General features: G+C 41.5%; 1 protein-coding gene across 4 annotated transcripts in view; it reads left to right on the top strand.

Moving 5' to 3' along the window:
• The window catches only part of apoba (apolipoprotein Ba), a 102,985-nt gene extending 85,281 nt beyond the window's left edge, over positions 1-17,704 (top strand). For 2 of the 4 annotated variants that reach the window (XM_079692521.1, XM_079692523.1), the window contains 3 exons: positions 15,824-15,856; positions 15,967-16,153; positions 16,289-17,704. In XM_079692521.1, coding sequence (XP_079548647.1) covers positions 15,824-15,856; positions 15,967-16,153; positions 16,289-17,473 — 1,405 coding nt within the window. In that variant the 3' untranslated portion in view covers positions 17,474-17,704. Of the gene's footprint in view, positions 1-11,408; positions 12,301-15,823; positions 15,857-15,966; positions 16,154-16,288 lie in introns of those variants that run through there. The other 2 variants (XR_013810113.1, XM_079692522.1) reach the window with 2 other exon arrangements.
• Positions 17,705-17,925: the final 221 nt, after the last annotated feature.

Consider the following 17,925-nt stretch of genomic DNA (forward strand, 5'->3'; position numbering starts at 1 on the left):
TTGGTCCATTTCAGAATAATAGATATGATATGTTTTATAATGATTGATCATGAAAGTGTTCTCAAAATTGGTAAAGGTGCAGCTCGTTTGAATTACTTTGTATACTGCAGGGTAGCTTGTGGATTTACTCCAGGTGGAACTAAAGTCTGATTTAACACTTGATTATATTTCACATCATTCATCCACATCTGTAAAGTAACTAAAGGTATTAAATACATGTAGGGGAGTAGAAGTACACCATGTACCTCTGAACTGTAGTGGAGTAGAAGAACAAAGTAGCAAAACATTGAAATACTTAAATAAAGTCCAAGTATCTCAAAATTGTGCCCAAGTATAGTAATTGTTGAGTTTATGAACTTAGTTACTTTACACCATGTGGCTATAAAGATAAAAAGACTTAAGCCTTGCACAGAGGCATGAAAATACATTTTCAAAATTCTCAACAGTGCTGCCAAAATTATAAACTGACTGCTACACAATTTAAAATAAATGCTTTTATATATTTCTATTAGATGTGACTCTTTGGCGTTTCTGTTATTATTAACACTGCTGCTTTAGTTGTTCTGACTGCTAAAATCCTCTGTTTTTCCGTGGGGTGGGGGAGCCGGGGGCTCGGATCCTTGTCACCTTTTTCATACCTGATGAGTTTGCATCCCTGTATGTTAAAAAGCCTCAGTCACCTTAATTCATGTAATAAAAACATCTCAGGTCAGTAACACTCAAAGCTAAATGTACAATACCATGTTCAGCTATGTTACTATTTATAATGTTATTGTTGTTACATCAGAAGATGTACATATTGGAATGATTTCTTAACTTACAGTAGGCTATTTTTTACAATGTGTGTTGGAAGGATTTATTAAATTACTATGAATATTGTCATTGTTGAAGGCTTTTAGAGAAAGGATGAACTATAAGCCTGAATTACATAACATTTTATACCTAAAAACATAAAAGCCACAATAAATAAATCACAATTATTCTAGTTATTTTTACCTCCCGTATTGCTTTCAACCCATCAGCTTTTATGGTGTTGTTACGTCACTAACTGTAAGCTTGTCACATACAGTCTATGGTCACTCAGAGTAACCTACAGTTAATTTAGCTGCTCGAGAAGAAAGATCAGGGGGGGAGGGGGGGAGAGAGCTGTGGTTGATGGGCCATTAGTTGTGTAAATACACAGCTGAGAGCTGCCGTTTCATTCAGACTGTTTAAAAAACGGTAACAACGGACTATTTTTCTTAGCGGATGCATGTCAATTTAACTCAATACATACAACTATCTTTTAAATCAATAAAAACATTTTCTAAATCCATAAAAGCATTTAAATTAACATTGGGAGTCATGTCGTTACTTTGTTGAGAATGTGGCCATGTAATAAGCGGGATAATTTGCGGCGACTTGTTCCTTATGGGAAAATAACACCCGTCTTGCAGATGAGGATCCCTCCGCTACACTTTGGGATCCTGATCGACCGACGAAGCTCCATTAAAATATAAATATTTTTGGTGAATTACTGAGTTTAGGCATGTTAATAACGTTTTAATGAAGTTGAATACAGTATATTCATATGTGTCAGTGATTTCATGTCAATTCGGCGAACATAAACATAAATGATCGTGGTGAAGACGATGATTAAATTAGGATTAAAAATCGAGAGCCGGGCTGCATTTCCTCCCGTTCGTTTTTTCGAATAACAAAATTATTTTGTTAAATAACAACATGGTGATGTTTTTTAAATGATTACATGTATCTTATTTAGCACAGAGTATGATATCCGTGACATATGGATCTTAACAAAGTTCCGCTGTACATCCAGCGTACTGTATCTGACTTTATTTCACATGAGCTCCAGTGTGGAACCCCACTGCACCCCCTGGTGGATCAATGATCCATTGCAGCTGGCTTCATTATAATTACATTTATCTATCACGGGGGCGGTCTCAAGTCAAGCTGGAGGTTTTCCCTTGAGCGAGGGCAGATCACGTACCAATCACGGCCCTCGCGTTTCAAACTGTCTGAAATGAATTGCTACATCTGTAGGCACATCTGGGACAGAGGAAAAACCGTGCTGCCTGCTAACTGACAGGTTAACAGCTGCACCGGAGGAGAGCTGTCACTTTCTCCATTCTCTGCTGTGAGAGTCGCGCTCTCATGCGGGCTGAGTTCAATTCCACTCCCAGTTAAATGTCTGGGAGGGAAGAGGACAGCTCTTCTTCCAGTTGATAATGAAAAACCCAGGTTTGACAGATGAGATACGAGCTGTTTCGTCTGAAAAACCGCTTCCTCCCTGGAGCGAGCCAGCCACAGCCGGTCGTCCAGGTAAAATAACACTCTCATCCCCATTCTGAGTAGCTGCTCCAACCGTCTCCACCCACTTTGAAAAAAGTGCGTGGAGCCAGGAATGAGAAGCGCAGGAATTTGCTGTGTTTCGGGATGATGGTTACGTGAAGGTAAGCATCCTTCAGGACTATGGATGTGAACCTCCCTGGTGAACACACTCCAGCACCTGTTTGATCGTCAGCATGGGAAAAGGCCATTCCCTTGTTGGACACTGACAGATCGAGGATGGGTCTCATTCCCCCCGCCCGTCTCCTTCGGGACCAGAAAATAGCGGGAGTAAAAACCCCGATTTTCTTCCCCTTGAGGAACCCTGGAAAAAGGCTTTCTTTAACCCGAGTTCTTGCCGCTCTGCACGGAGCGCGAGACACTGTTCCTGGGATGAATGGATTCCCTGTATCCCGTAGAACTGCGGGGGGAAGAGGCGAACTGCAGAGACTACCCTCTGCCCATCCGCCTGCTCATCCATCTGTCCATCAGACACACGCGCCGCCACCCTGAGTACCATACAGTACTCTGATAGTGCCGGGTTTACTTTCTCTGGATGTGCTGTGGTTGGTGACAAACCACGCCAGAGCCCTCCACACGCTGCATTTCACACAGGCTCTCGTTATGTTGTCGTTTAGGAGAATACTTGTAAACCGCGTCTTCACGCTCAACACCACTAAGGGATGAGCGGAGGTGTGTGCAGTGCTGTCCACACGATGCATAACAATGGGCCTCCGTGGGCTTATTACGACCGTGGGTAGGAGGTGTCTGAGACAGAGGAAAAATCCATGCTGCCTAAACCCAAAAAGTTTAAGGTAGACGGATTTGAATAGCAAGCCCTGCTGTTTTATTAACCGATAAGTTAAATAAAAAACAGCCGGCTTAGGCAGCGAGCCATGCTGCCAAGTAACCAATAGGTTATTGGCAGCCGGCTTAACCGGGGAGCCTTGCTGCATATGAACTTCCCTCTGTCCATCTAACACACGTCACTCAAGGCGCGAACCTACTCTGGATGCGGTTGTCATGGTGACGAGTCACGCCAGAGCCCTCCAGACGTTGCATTTCACACAGGCTCTCCTTATGTCGCGTTTAGGAGAAGGCTCGTAAACCGGACATTTAGGGTGCGTTCACGCTCAACAACCCTGAGGGATGAGCGGAGGTATGTGCAGTGCCGTCCACACTGTAATAATGGCACTCGTGGCTCATTACGACCGTGTGTAGGAGGTAGGTTTGGGACAGAGGAAAAAAATCAGAGCTGCCTAAAAACCAATAGGTTTTAAAGACAGCCGGTTATGCAGCGAGCCATGCTGCCTATAACCGACAGGTTAGGTGCAGCCGGCTTACCCGATGGGCCTTGCTGCTTATTATTATCCATCTGTCCATCGAACACACGCGTCGCCACTCTGAGTAATACTCTGAGAGCGCACGACATGTTTTGGATGTGCTGTGGTTGTCATGGTGACGAGCCACGCCAGAGCCCTCGCCACCGTTGCCCGTGAAGCAGCCCAAGAGGGGCCCGGACCGAAAAGGGTGCGAGGGGGCCTACACACACTGCCTCTCACACCGGCTTTCATCCTGTCTCTGTTTAGGAGAAGGCTCGTAAACTGGACATTGAGGCACGTTCACGCTCAAACCTGCTGAGGAATGAGCGGAGGTGTATGCAGTACTATTCACACAGTGCGTAATAACAGCCCGAGGCTCATTACGACCGTGTGTAGTATAGACACATCTGGGACAGAGGAAAAACCGTGCTGCTATAACCGACAGGTTAGGAGCATCAGGTTTAAACGTCAAGCCCTGTTGTCTAATAACCGACTGGTTAATTACAGCTGGCTTGTGCCGCGAGCTCTGCTGCCGCGCTAACCAAACGTTACAGCCGGCTCAACCGGCGAGCCCCGCCGTCTGCTAACCGACAGGTAGCAAACAGCTGGCTTATGCACCTCCACACGCTGTATTGCACAGCGGCTCTCATCATGTCGCCGTTTAGGAGAAGACTCATAAACCGGACATTGAGGTTCACGCTCAAACCTGCTTGAGGAATGAGCGGAGGTGTGTGTAGAAGGCACATATGTGACATAGGAAACAAACCCGGCCTGTCTAATTAACCGACATGTTTTAAAGACAGCCGGTTTGAGCCGTGAGCCGCTTATGCAGCTTTTTTTTTTTATGTCATCCGGAGGAGAGCTCTCCTGAACCGGGGGAACGGGGAGATCTCCTTAGGCGGCTGCCTTTCCGATGATCTCCGGGAGTTCCTGGAGAATACCGCCTATCGACGGCAGAGCCGTGATGGCGGATAGAGGGACCCGGTGACCCGGCGTCAGCCCGGCAGCCGAACCTAGGCTTGGCTACCGGGCTGACACCGGGCCATGTGGTTCCCCCGCCCTGTCTCCCTCTCCTCCGGCGGGGGAGCCACATGGTGAACCGTGAATGGAGGGGAAGGAGTCGCCTGACTGCTGCCCGCCACTCGGATCCAATAAATAAAGGGCTTGGTCCACAGAGTAAGACTCCTGGACCAGCCAATCATCCTCGGCCGCAGCAGCGAGAGCGTCCGCTCTCCACTGTCTGTGGGCCAGAGGGAGACGGACACAATGAGTGCACGACACCTGGGGAGTGAGAGCCGCGTTTGCGTGCTCTAATACCCGGCAGGACTCACACCGTGAGCTCCGGTCGTAACTCATATGTCGGGTTGACACCGGGCCCACGCCCTGTTTCCCCTGTCCGGAGGATGGGCCCAGGGGAACCAGGAATGTTTGCTTTTCAGTAAACAGCTCTGAAAAGAGCTTTGTGCCTGACAGTGCTTCTGCAACGGAGTGCTGAAGAAAAGTGGGAGTAGATGGTAGGGCCTACTTCCTACTTATACGGAAGTAAGCCCGGAGGTTGGGCCCACGTCATAGGTGGGCGTGGATTAAGTCTGTCAGTGCTGCACACGTGCAGGAGGGATTACCCAATAGCGATAGCCTTAGAGGCCGAAGCCTTATACGATATAGAACATCTGAGAGGCATTTTTGCTTTTGCTTTTCAGCTTACTAAATGGTCAAATGCTCATTGGAGCGAGGGGCGGGGCGAAACTCACGGAAGTGATTTCAAAACAAAAGCACTCGTTTGCTAAAATCACACTGAATCACTGCAGTATCCTACTGAAGGAACGGTGATTATTATAAACAAGGGGAATTTAGCGATCACAACGAAAACGGCCAAGACACATATTGAGCCCAGAAAATTGATGTTATTAAGGGCTGAAAACAGTGTTCGAATTACCCATTTGCTTTTGGAAGAGCCCTATTATTCAGTGCTCATCCTGCTACTAAATATATCAAATGCACGCTCTGACTGGCGTAGCAGCAGAGTAAAGTTGGAACGATATTGGCAGATTCAGATTTCACGGATCAATAACTCATGAACAAAACGTTATTAAGACACAAATGACGTAAGTATCGTGGTAAGATTGACAACGAACTATATTTGTTTCAAAAAAAGCCAATACGTGCTGTCCTCCAAACTGGACACATTACATTGGTCTCTATCTGCAGCCGGAGAAGAAATTAGTGCTCAGGGACTGTCTGCAAAGTGCAACTCCGAAAAAAGAGAATACAATAATATTCAATCACTATTATACAGTATATTAATACCAAACTCACTACACACATCAATAGTCTCCTGTTGGTCAGACTACAGCAGAGAGTTTGGAAGAATGTGCTTTTGAATAATTTTGGTGAATATTTCTAATGTAAAATCTTCAATAAATATGGCATCATCTTCAATAACGTTACTATTATACAGTATATTTATACCAAACTCACTACACACATCAATAGTCTTCTGGTGGTCAGACTACAGCAGAGAGTTTGGAAGAATATGGTTTTGAATAATTTTGGTGAATATTTATAATGTAAAAACATGGCATCATCTTCAATAACTTTCTATACCTCCTGGATCACTACACCATGAATATTATTGTATTCTCTTTTTTTTTGTGTTGCACTTTGCAGACGGTCCCTGAGCACTCGTTTCTTCTCCGGCTGCAGAAAGACACCAATTTAATGTGTCGGAGGACGGCGCATATTGGCTTTTTTTATCAACATGTGATTGTAGTTCGTTGTCAACCTTACCACGGTACTAAGGCAGTGGCGTTTCTACAGTATATGTACAAAAGTGGTGGGGCACTATATATATATATAAGCTTCTGCAGTTAGGTTCATGGCTGGTGAGGCACTGACTCTTCAGGTTTACAGATATAATATTTTGACCTAAATCAAAATATAATATTATTTTCAAAAGCTTTTTTTGTCTGATGCTTCGATTAATTTTAAACAGACAGTTCAACAAAAGGATACCCAAAAAATGTAATTTTATCATTTAAATATTGAATTGTTCTCTCTTAGTAAGATCCCATTTTCAATAAAATTGCGGTCTTACCTTGACTTGAAGATTGAGATGAAGTCCATTTGGCTATCCTTCTGGACAAAAATCTCTATTACTGGTTTTCATTTTCCTCCTTATCTTCTTGTAGTTTCAAAAGTCTATCATAAATCTAATCGATAGATTTATGATTAGAAAATTATAAAAGTAGGGTAGACATGTGGATATTATCCGGCTGAACAAAGCGTGCATTTATCTAACAGGTACGTTTCCCACAGATCTTATTTTGAGGTATTTACTAAAATCCCATGGAGGAATCTCATTGCTATTTGTGGAGGGAACCCATGCGCAGCTTACTTCCTGTTTTTGGGACGCGTCTCTCTCCTCCTCTTCACACACCACACTTTTTCGCGGCACACGTACTTACAGCCAATCAGCTCTGAACTATGTGAGATGACGAATGGTGGGGATGGCAGCACTCTGCCCCTATGGTCATTATTTTTTTGCCACACACATTAAATAGGACAATACTCTGAGCATGCGCGGTGTAGTTTTTACAGTCACCGTTCACTTAGACAGTGAGAGGGAGGGCATGATATGGTTTTGTCCCACATGGCTCTAAACAGCTCAATAGGCACACACTGTAGACCAGGGCTATTCAATTAGTTTGGAATGGGGGCCGGTTGATGAAAATGATCCAAAGCAAGGGGCCGGGAAAAAAATGGCTTGAAATATGAGCAATCATATTAAGAGCTTCAGATACAGTAAATACTACAGCAGGTCACCCTTGAAAAAGAGATCAATGATCTCAATGGGATTCACCTGCATAAATAAAGGTATGAAATGAAATGACTACAACAGCATAGTGGAGTGCATATATTTTGTTTAATTAAATCAAACATAGGCCCAAGGCCTTTATAAATGGCAAGTTCAGAACTCAGTACATGTGAAGCTAATATAACCATCAACATCATTAGATTTAGATTAAATGATCGAATAATTCAAACAAAATAGCAATTTAGGGCCATACACAAACAACAGTGCATATTATGGTATAATAACAATAAAGACAATTGAGCCATACCACATCAATTGCTTAATTAAAAGCAAAAACAATTATCAAAAGACTTGTATTAATTACCAAACCACAACACACAGCCTTTTAAAACTCAAACCTTTTTTGATTAACATAGTGATAACTGACATACAGTATGCAACCAACTTGGCAGATATGTGCCATCTAATGAGAGAAATGGCATTTTTTCGATTTAGCAAGAGCAGGGAAGTCGGGAGTATACGTTGTCATGGCAATACGCATACAGTGATGCAGATGCTGGTCAGTGAGGGATGCTCGATTATTAGTTTTTATGGCATTCATGTGTGAGAATGCCGATTCGCACGTGTAAGTCGAGCCAAACATTGTGAGGACAAAAAGTGCAAGACCCCTTGAATGAGGGAATTTCTCGTGGCTGACTTCATGAGTCCAGAACTTTTCAGAACCTGCCAGCTGAAATGACTGTCGCAGGTCATCTGATGACTGAATGTCAATGAGTTCGAGTTGTAAAGACGCCTCATTTAATGTCACAATCAGCTCCTTTGCTTTCAGTGCAAACTCCCCCTCTACATTCACAGAGAAAGTGTCCTTCACAAATCTCATCACTTCAGTCGGGAGACTAAAATGGTCAAACCTCGCGGCAAAGTTGGTTTTCAATGCGTCCATAAATCCAGTCATCACCTTGGTGATTTGTAAACCTGCAGTGCGCATGGTTGGAAAATTGAGCATTTTGTCTGGACATAAATCCGCAAAAAAAAGTGTGAGTTTTTTTTGAAACGCATGGAGTCTCTCCACAAGTTGTGTAACCATTTTATCTCTGCCCTGCAGCTCCGAATTGAGTTGGTTCAGATGTTGGAAAATGTCGCTCAAAAAGCAAACAGCAGCGTAAAACTCATAATTCTCTATCAGACACAGAAAGGCGTTGGCTTTTTTATGTTTTGAATTGCGGAGAAACACCATGATCTCCTCCTTAAGTTCACAAAATCGTTTCAAGACGTTTCCTTTGCTTAGCCATCTAATGTCACTGTGCATGAACAAATCATTATATCGAGCTGACATGTCTGACAACATCTGGCGGAAAAGGCGGTGCTGTAAACTGGAGTTACAACGAATAAAGTTAATAATCGTCATGACAGAGTCCATTGTGTTTTTTAACTCACCACTCAGTTTTGCGCACAGGAGGCTTTGGTGGATGAGGCAATGAAGCGATCTCAGCTGTGGAGCCACATCTGCCAGCCTAGCGGACAGTCCCTGTGTTCGGCCCGACATCGCAGGGGCCCCATCCGTTACAAGCATGTTAATACGATCCAATCCCAACTTGTGCTCCTTGAAAAACGAAACCACTTTGTGTAACATCACCTCACCGGTCGTGTGTCCATCCAAAGGAATTAATCCAAGTAGATCCTCCCGAAAGAACTCACCATCAAAAAATATAACATAGAGGCACAGCTGTGCAACATCGCTGCTGTCAGTGGATTCATCAATAGCTAGCGACATAACCTCCGCCTTTCTCAGTTTGTCCAAGAGAATCTCAAAAACGTCCGATGCAAGGGTCTCCACTCTCCTTGATTTTGACGTGTCAGAAATCGGATTGTTCTTAATTGAGTCAATAACGCTTTTTCTGATTTTCTCATCTGCAACCACTTCCTCAATTGATGCAAGCATACACTCTTTGACTGTCTCTGCGTCCGTAAAAGGCCTTTTCTTTTTGCCTAATATCCAGGCCACTCGTAGGGACGCTGCGGTAGCTCTCTCTTGGTCAGTGCAAGCCCGAAACAGGGAGCTACATCTTTGGTCATAGCACGAAGTTAGCCCCAAAATCTTCTGGTGGCGAGCATCAGAGCCCGCTGGAAAAGTGGCGTCAAAAGTTGGCGTGAGCTGTCTTAAAATGCCTTCTCAAGTTGTACTCTTTACACACCGATAAACACTCATTGCTGATTAAACACACGGGCCTCCCACTGACATTTACACACAAGTACTTCTCTTTCCACTCGCTGTTGAATTGCCGGTTTTCGGTGTCAACCTTTCGTTTTTTAACGTAGAAAGAGACATTTTGATATCCAACTATGCTGACCAGGTTTGATTAATCGTTCCATTGGCGCGAAACCGTCGAAGGTACGCGAGCTTGTAGTGAAGGGCAGCGCGAGCCGCGAGGACGCGCGCAGAGACGCAATAAATGACAGGAGTTGCTAGTAGGTGGGTTCGAAACCCGAGCCCGCCAAAGTTTTCAGGCAATGTCTTCCCCTCTATTTCTCAATGTAACACCCTCTCAGGAATAAAGGCACTCTGGCCCAAAAAAAATAATTTTAAATGAAATGTTGTTTTTAATTAAACTTTAATTTATTTTGTTTTACTTTTTAACATTATACTCAAAGGGCCAGTAAATATCACCCGCGGGCCGGATTTGGCCCGCGGGCCGCCAATTGAATAGCCCTGCTGTAGACACTAATTAGAAGAACACAGACTAAAACAGCAATGTACAGACGAATCAGATGATTAAACATGATCTTAAAATTTATTTATTTTTATTTTTTTGCATTTTTTTGTAATCATTATTTTTAATACTTTCTGCTGACACTAGGTGGGGCTGTGACCAGTCACCACTGTACTTAGAAGACGTAATTTGTGTCTGAATAACGTTTTGTTCATCAGTTGATTGATCCGTGAAATCCGAATCTGCCAATATCGTTCTAACTTTACTCAACTCGCAGCAGCGCGGATTCGATCAATTGCTATAAAATCACTCTGCTACTACTACAGACGGTGTCACTACGCCGGCGGCTGTGGCCGTTGTTGAAGCCTCTTCAGGCTCCGCATCGGCAGGCCTCTCCCTCGGTGTGGAGCTGTCAAGCTCGACCCTAACGCCGCTTACAGCCGGCCAACTAAAAGTTGTTTTCCGTTCACGTTGTCATTTTAAAAAATATCAATATGAACATTTCAAATACCGCGCCGGCATCACCACCGTAACCATAGCAACGTAAATAGCGTAAAGAATGCAGCGCCGCCACGTACAGATGGCAACACCCAGACATATTCACAAATATAAAACAAATATTCAGAAACTGTAATGAACAATAACTATTATTTATTTCAAGAACTGTTATTTACAGAAACTCAACATTTCTAATCTGTGTGACACAAATATGCACGATTGTTTTGGGCTCCCCCTATTTATCTCAAAGTCAGCCGTCAGGGGAGCTCCCTCCCTCTTCGGGGGAGCCAAGCTCCCCCTGGTTCCCCCCCATTTCGAACAGTGGCTGTAAATATAATAAGCCCATGTCTAAAATGGACAGCATTGTTAGGATATTTAAACTATACAGCGATTCTGCACTTCTGCTAAGTTTGATGAAGGAATTCTTTTTTGTTGCCATTAGTTCTTCGTGAGTTTGATCCTGTTGGACTCAGTACGAGTGAAACTACTCCCACAAGTACTATGAAGTACTTACTGTGTACTTTTCCAACAATCCTCTGTCAATGTCCCCTCCTGAGAACAAGAATGCATGTTTCTCTGCTATTTTGAATAAGCATTAAAAAACCTTTCTTCATGAGACTGATATTGTTGGACAGAGTATTTTAAGAGGATGGTAGACTGCAAAATGACACACTCTGTCACTCTTGTTGGCCTATTGATGATGCTGCTGTCTTTTAATATATGATTATTTCTCAGCCGCTGGTTCGTCACAGATTCTTCAGTCTCATCAGCCTCATCCTTCCATCAGTCCCAGTCAACGCATCAGCCTCCAGCACACTTCCAGTGTCTGACTCCATATTATATTGTCCCGATGCTGTAAGGGTGATGCCCCATGATCACACAGTGCCAAGGACCTCATATTATGTATGTCATTAATGTTATATCACCCATTATAACAATTTGCTTTCCTTTTTCTCTTCTCTTAACTGAATAGCCCTGTCTTTAAGTATAATACAATGTAAAGTCCTTTTCCTGAACCATTTGAAGGCTTCAAAATAGGCATTTTTACTGTATGTGTTTGGAGAAATTACGCAATCAATGGCCCAGAATTGTACTTTATAAACTCTGAATCTTGTGGTGCTTGAATAATTACACACTGGTTAAGCCGGCCAGGTTATATATATGCCTTTTTTGGAGCCCTTTTTTGCAATATTTATTAAAATGTCAGTATCTATTGAAACAAACCATCAATATTTGTATTAACTAACCAAAGTCAATTTAAATAGAGAGCAACATGGGTTAACTGCCATGCATGTGGTGTTTGATATAGTTTACGTTCAACTATTTTAGGCAGAAAAACGCATATTGACCAAACCTTTTTTAATAGTTTACTATCATTTAGAAAGGTTTTTGTGAGAAATCATTTCAAAAGTAAACTTATTTTTCATTTTATATTTAAATTTGAAATGTTTGCACACAACATTATTAATTTATACATTTGTATCAATTTTTTTAAATTATGAATCCATTTATTTTATTGTATTTCCTTGAGGCTGGGGAAGATATCATGTAGTTCAACATGCAAATGTTCTAAGGCAAGTAAGTATAAGTATAAAATGGAAAAGGAAATAAAATAAGTTTCATAGGAGGATGTGGATTTATTTTTCTCTCACCTTGTAATTACACAATCAAACAATCTATAATTTAGCTCTGGCCTTCACTCACAAAAAAACATTTTGTTGAATTGGACACATTTTTCGAAGCTCTATTGACTGACATGCAATGACTGGGACTGATGGAAGAATCTGAGAGGAATTAACTAGGAGCAGAGAAATAATCATATATTAAAAGACAGCAGCATCATAAGAGGCCAACAAGAGTGACAGAGTGTGTCAGTGTGCTGAAGGATAGACCAGATATCCAGGCCAGTCTATAGACTTTCCAAGGGGTAAAAATGCTGCCGCCGGAGTACTGACTGGAAGTATTGCTGATATCATGTCTACCATATCCTCTTAAAATACTCTGTCCAACAATTTCAGTCTCATGAAGAAAGGGTTTTTTAACGCTTATTCAAAATAGCAGAGAAACATGCATTCTTGTTCTCAGGAGGGGACATTGACAGAGGAGTACTGGAAAAGTACACAGTAAGTACTTCATAGTAATTGTGGGGGTAGTTTCACTAGTACTGAGTCCAACAGGATCAATCTCACGAAGAACTAATGGCAACAAAAAAGAATTCCCTCATCAAACTTAGCAGAAGTGGCTTGATTTTGTTCTCAGCAGGGGACTTTGACAGAGTATTTCTCAAAAAATACACAGTAAAAGTACTTCAATGTATTGTAAGTAGTAGGCTAACTAATACAAAGTCAAACAGTATCAATTTCATTAAGAACTAATGGTAAAATTATATTTGTATCATTCATCAAAGATAGCAGAAAAACATGCATTATGTACTATGCAGTGGCGGCTGGTGGAAATTATTTTAGGTGGGGCTATTGTAATGGTGAATAAACCACACGGGGAACATTTTGAGAAATTACCCCTTAAATTAAATTGGCTACACTATTTCATCGTTGCTGTTGTATGATTGGTGTTTAGCTACGGTATTTAGCGTCTACAGCACCTCCGCTTTTATGGTAGACGTAGACCCAAACGTCGCCCGGAGGTCCCCCGGTGTTGTTGCGGGAGCTGCTGCACTAGCTAACGCTCCACTAGCTAACGCTGCACTAGCAAAACAAACGCTTATTTATTTTGCAAATGGTCGCTCGGGCTTCAAACAAGTTCCCCTCCACTGGTTTCAACCAAGCACTAAATTAGATGTTTTCCAACCAAATACGGTTGAACTGACACTTCCCCATATTAATTTGTAAGTAGATTCGAAGATACATGAGTTTCTGACTGCCGCAAGCTGAAGCTTGGTTCCTAGGTTACTAGCTCCAATAAGGGGCCGGGGGAAACAAAGTTAGTGATTACTGGTTCCATGTTGATATAATTCAATACAAATAGTTGGGGGGAACTGAAAGGCTATTACCGTACTGGTTACTTTGCAGCCCGGACATTTCCCCCAAAACACATTTAGACTCTATCGCAACACAGAAGTACCTTTCAAATCCGATCATTTTTAAGACCTTCTAAATCATATTTAAGACCTTTTTAAGGCCTTACATTCAGATTATCAAATGTAAGACTTTTTAAGACCCCGTGGGAACCCTGAGGAGACTAAATACGAACATTATATGCAGACACAGACGTGGTTCAGAAACACAGAAATATTAGAAAACAGACCATTAAGGCAAAACATATAGTTTGATGGATGCTGTCAAAACTACAATTGTGTGTGTGTGTGTGTGTGTGTGTGTGTGTGTGTGTGTGTGTGTGTGTGTGTGTGTGTGTGTGTGTGTGTGTGTGTGTGTGTGTGTGTGTGTGTGTGTGTGTGTGTGTGTGTGTGTGTGTGTGTGTGTGTGTGTGTGTGTGTGTGTGTGTGTGTGTGTGTGTGTGTGTGTGTGTGTGTGTGTGTGTGTGTGTGTGTGTGTGTGTGTGTGTGTGTGTGTGTTTATTTAGCACGGGCACATAGTATCTGTCCCCGGCTGTTTGAAGAGCAAGCATGGGAAACAAAAGACAGTGTTTACCTCTTTGCAGCCAGCTAGTCACATTCACAGTTAGAATCACACTCCCTGTAATTGACATAATTAATAGATAGTTTAGCTTCTCACCATCATTTACTGTGGCCCACTGATGTTAACGATCGTAACTGAAAGGCTGCCTGTCAAACGTAAACATTCAGCCACGTGACTCGCAAAGTCTCGCGAGAGTTTTACACAAGACGGATCCTTTCTAGCCATAACCCTGCACCGGGCGCTGACATTGGCGCCCGTTGATCATCAGATTTGACGACGCTGATTGGCTGAAATTATGTTTCGGAGCCATAGCTTACAGATAGCAACAGTCAGCTGCTAGTGGCTGCTGCTGCACTGGTTGAGGGCTCTTCTCTTAGCGCCCAGACGAGAGAGGGTAATGATACACGGGCAAGGCCAGGCAGGAAACGACTTATCAGTAACTTTAGACATCGTAACACCATTTTAAACGAGATTTTATTGTAGATTATACATTTTACTGATACCAATTATATAATATTTACCTTGTTCATTAAAAATTAAAATAAAAAATAAAAACAATTTTAAATATATATTTTTTAAAACAAAATTTTTTTTATTTTTTTATTTTTTTTATTTTTATTTGGGAAATAATTAATGTGGGAAGAGGCCACTTTGGCTTTGATGTAAACCAAGGTGGAATGAAGCTGAAAAACACCGTTTCTAACGTCATAGAGAGAGCATATGAGATGCCTCTTATGGAGGGGACTCTGACAGAGGATTACTCACAAAGTACACAGTAAAAGTACTTCATTTTATTTCTGGTAGAAGTCAAACTAGTACCGAGTCCAACAGAGTCAGTTTTCTTAAGAACTTGTCGTAAAACATATTTGTATCACTCGTCAAATATAGCTGGAATGAAGAGCAGCTGATTTGAAAAAACAAAGACGAGAGGCGGCGGAGTTGACCGCATAAGCCCATAATAACATTCATTTTCTGAGCTCAATATGTGTCTTGGCCGTTTTCGTTGTGATCGCTAAATTCACCTTGTTTCCCTTTGTTTATAATATTATCACCGCTTTTGTTTTGAAATCACTTCCTTGAGTTTCGCCCCGCCCCTCGCTCCAATGACCATTAGACCATTTAGTAAGGTAAAAAGCAAAAGGTCTCTCAAACGCTCTTCCGTTTATGTGTTTAATAAAGAAAAACAATTGGACGGTAGATACACGGATTTAAATATATTTACATAAGTGTGCTTTCTTATATATTCAGGTTCGAGGTTCATTAACATTTAGAACTGTAGTTGTTCAATAATAAAATGAATCTTCAAAAATACAACTTGCCTAATAATTGTGCACAGTGTTATATTTGTATTTGTTATTTGATAATTTATTGGACATTTACTACATTTCGTATGTTTTTATATCTTAGTTTATTTTATCTTTTTATTCTTACTTTTTTTTAATAAATATTTTATTTCATTTATCTTACATTTTAGTTTTATTGTTAAATCAAACAGCTGTCACGAAACCCAATTTCCCCTGCGAAAATTATAGTATTTTGATTTCTGTTTGTCAGGATGAAGCGCCAAACCCCTCTGGCTGATTCAATGTAAGATATTTTTACCCCAAGGAAGATTTTCTGCAAATTTAAATCTCAAAAAGTTATTGCTCCTGGAATAGAAATATAACTTCACCAACCACTGTTACTTTGTTTTAAAGGGAGTCTCTTCATACTCTTAATGTTGATGTGTCAAGCCGAACATTTTTTGATACGAGCTTCCGCTTCGCTTCCCGCAAAGATGGCATAACTGCTTCTATGTCTTGTCCATCATCTGGTTTCCTTGGATGGCAGTTTCAGCGGAGGTCTCCGTCACAGTTGAATGGAAAACTTTTTAGTCGCTACATGGTAAGACATCTTAAGCTGCTTTATTTGTAAATTGTCAACAGCAAAATACAAGTAGAACTACCGATGGAATAATGCATTATAGTGCAACGTGACCTTTTAACAATTATTATTCACAAATTCTTTCCTCAACTTTAGTCCTCTCCTGAAAGGGATATTGATGTTTTCTCTGTCAAAGCTACACTGAAAAACTCTAAGAAGATGATCTTACAGATGTCATGGAATTTCGACTTCTTCCTTAATGTGATTGAGGGCACCAAGGACAGGATCCCTGCTATGACAGACGCTGTCCTCAAGTTCTTTAACAAGTACCACACTTACCACTTTGGCTTTGATGTAAACCGAGGTGGAATGAAGCTGAAAAACACAGTTTCTAACGTCATAGAGAGAGCATATCATGAGATGCCTCTATCTTTTAATACATTGCATAATTCAACCAAACACCTGGCTGATCAATTAGAAGGCATGTACAGGAAGGCTTCTGAAAGCTTGAATTCCCTGAGTGTGCAGGATGTTGTAGACAGGTTGTCTCTTGAGGCTAGACAACTGTTGAAATATGGTGAAGACCATATCCATGTCTTGTTAGATACAGTCACACAGTCCTTAAGTAACATAAAGTTTACATTACCCAGATCTCAAGAAGAGCTCTCAAGCCTGGAGATGGTTCAGCAAGCTTGTTCGTCTGTATCAAGAGCCACTGACAGGGCACTGCTAAGGTTTGCCAGCCTAGTTGAGAAGATTATTCGATACATCAGGGAAATCAAATGTACCTTGCCTGGAACTGATGTTGTTGTCAATGGAAAGGAGACCATGGATAACCTGATGTCTTCTACTAGATCTGTGTATGTTCAGCTAAGACATTCTGTGCACAGAGGGTTTGATTTGCTCCACAAAACAGTTGATGACCTGCTTCATGTGATTGCTGAAAAAGCAAAGAGTTTGATCAAATACCTCAAAAATGAAAATGTCAATATCGCTTCTCAGGTTGATTCCATCTATGCAGAGGTTCTGCATTCCTCAAATCAACATACCGAGGAGGCAAATAGATATGTGGCTCAGTATAAGGAACATGCCAAAATGCAGATTCAAAAGGCTTATAATGCTCTTAGTATGGAGCGTGTAGATAAGGATACCAAGGAGTTTATCAGTATTTTGCAGTCACATCTCTATAGAGGGTTTAATGAAAGTGTAGATCTTATGAGAATCACATCCCAGAGCACAGCACCATACATCAGAGTGAGCAATAAAAAGATGGAATTTGAAATTCCTTTACCTTTCCTTTGGAAGTCTTTCAGTGTTTGGCCGATGCATTCCAGTCAGTGAGCCGAGGCTTCATGAAGTTGTTTTATTATGGCAGACAAGATTAATGTCTGTTTGAAAAATGTATGCCAATATCAATTCTGTTAATTGTGTTTCACCTAACCATGATTATATATGAGTTGTTACTATTTGAGATTTCTTTAAATTCGAAGAATTATACAATTATGACTCACTTGTGCTTTACATGTTAGTTACTGTTTAATGGTTGTGTTCTATTAAACAATACAGAATATAGATTTTTGTGTCTGTCATACTGTCTAAATATTATCATATTTAATCAATAGACCTGGATGCCCCTCGGAGTGACTGGGCGGGCAAATGCTTGGGGCTTCAAAATATCAAAATATAAAACAAAATACATATTTTTTGGAAAATAAAAGAACTGCTGAGTATGAATCTACAGAAATGGTAAGATGATTGAAAGTTCCAAATATTCTTGAAATGATCTGAGGCCA

Source organism: Notothenia rossii (genome assembly GCF_949606895.1).
Source record: "Notothenia rossii genome assembly, chromosome: 7".
Lineage (NCBI taxonomy): Eukaryota > Metazoa > Chordata > Actinopteri > Perciformes > Nototheniidae > Notothenia > Notothenia rossii.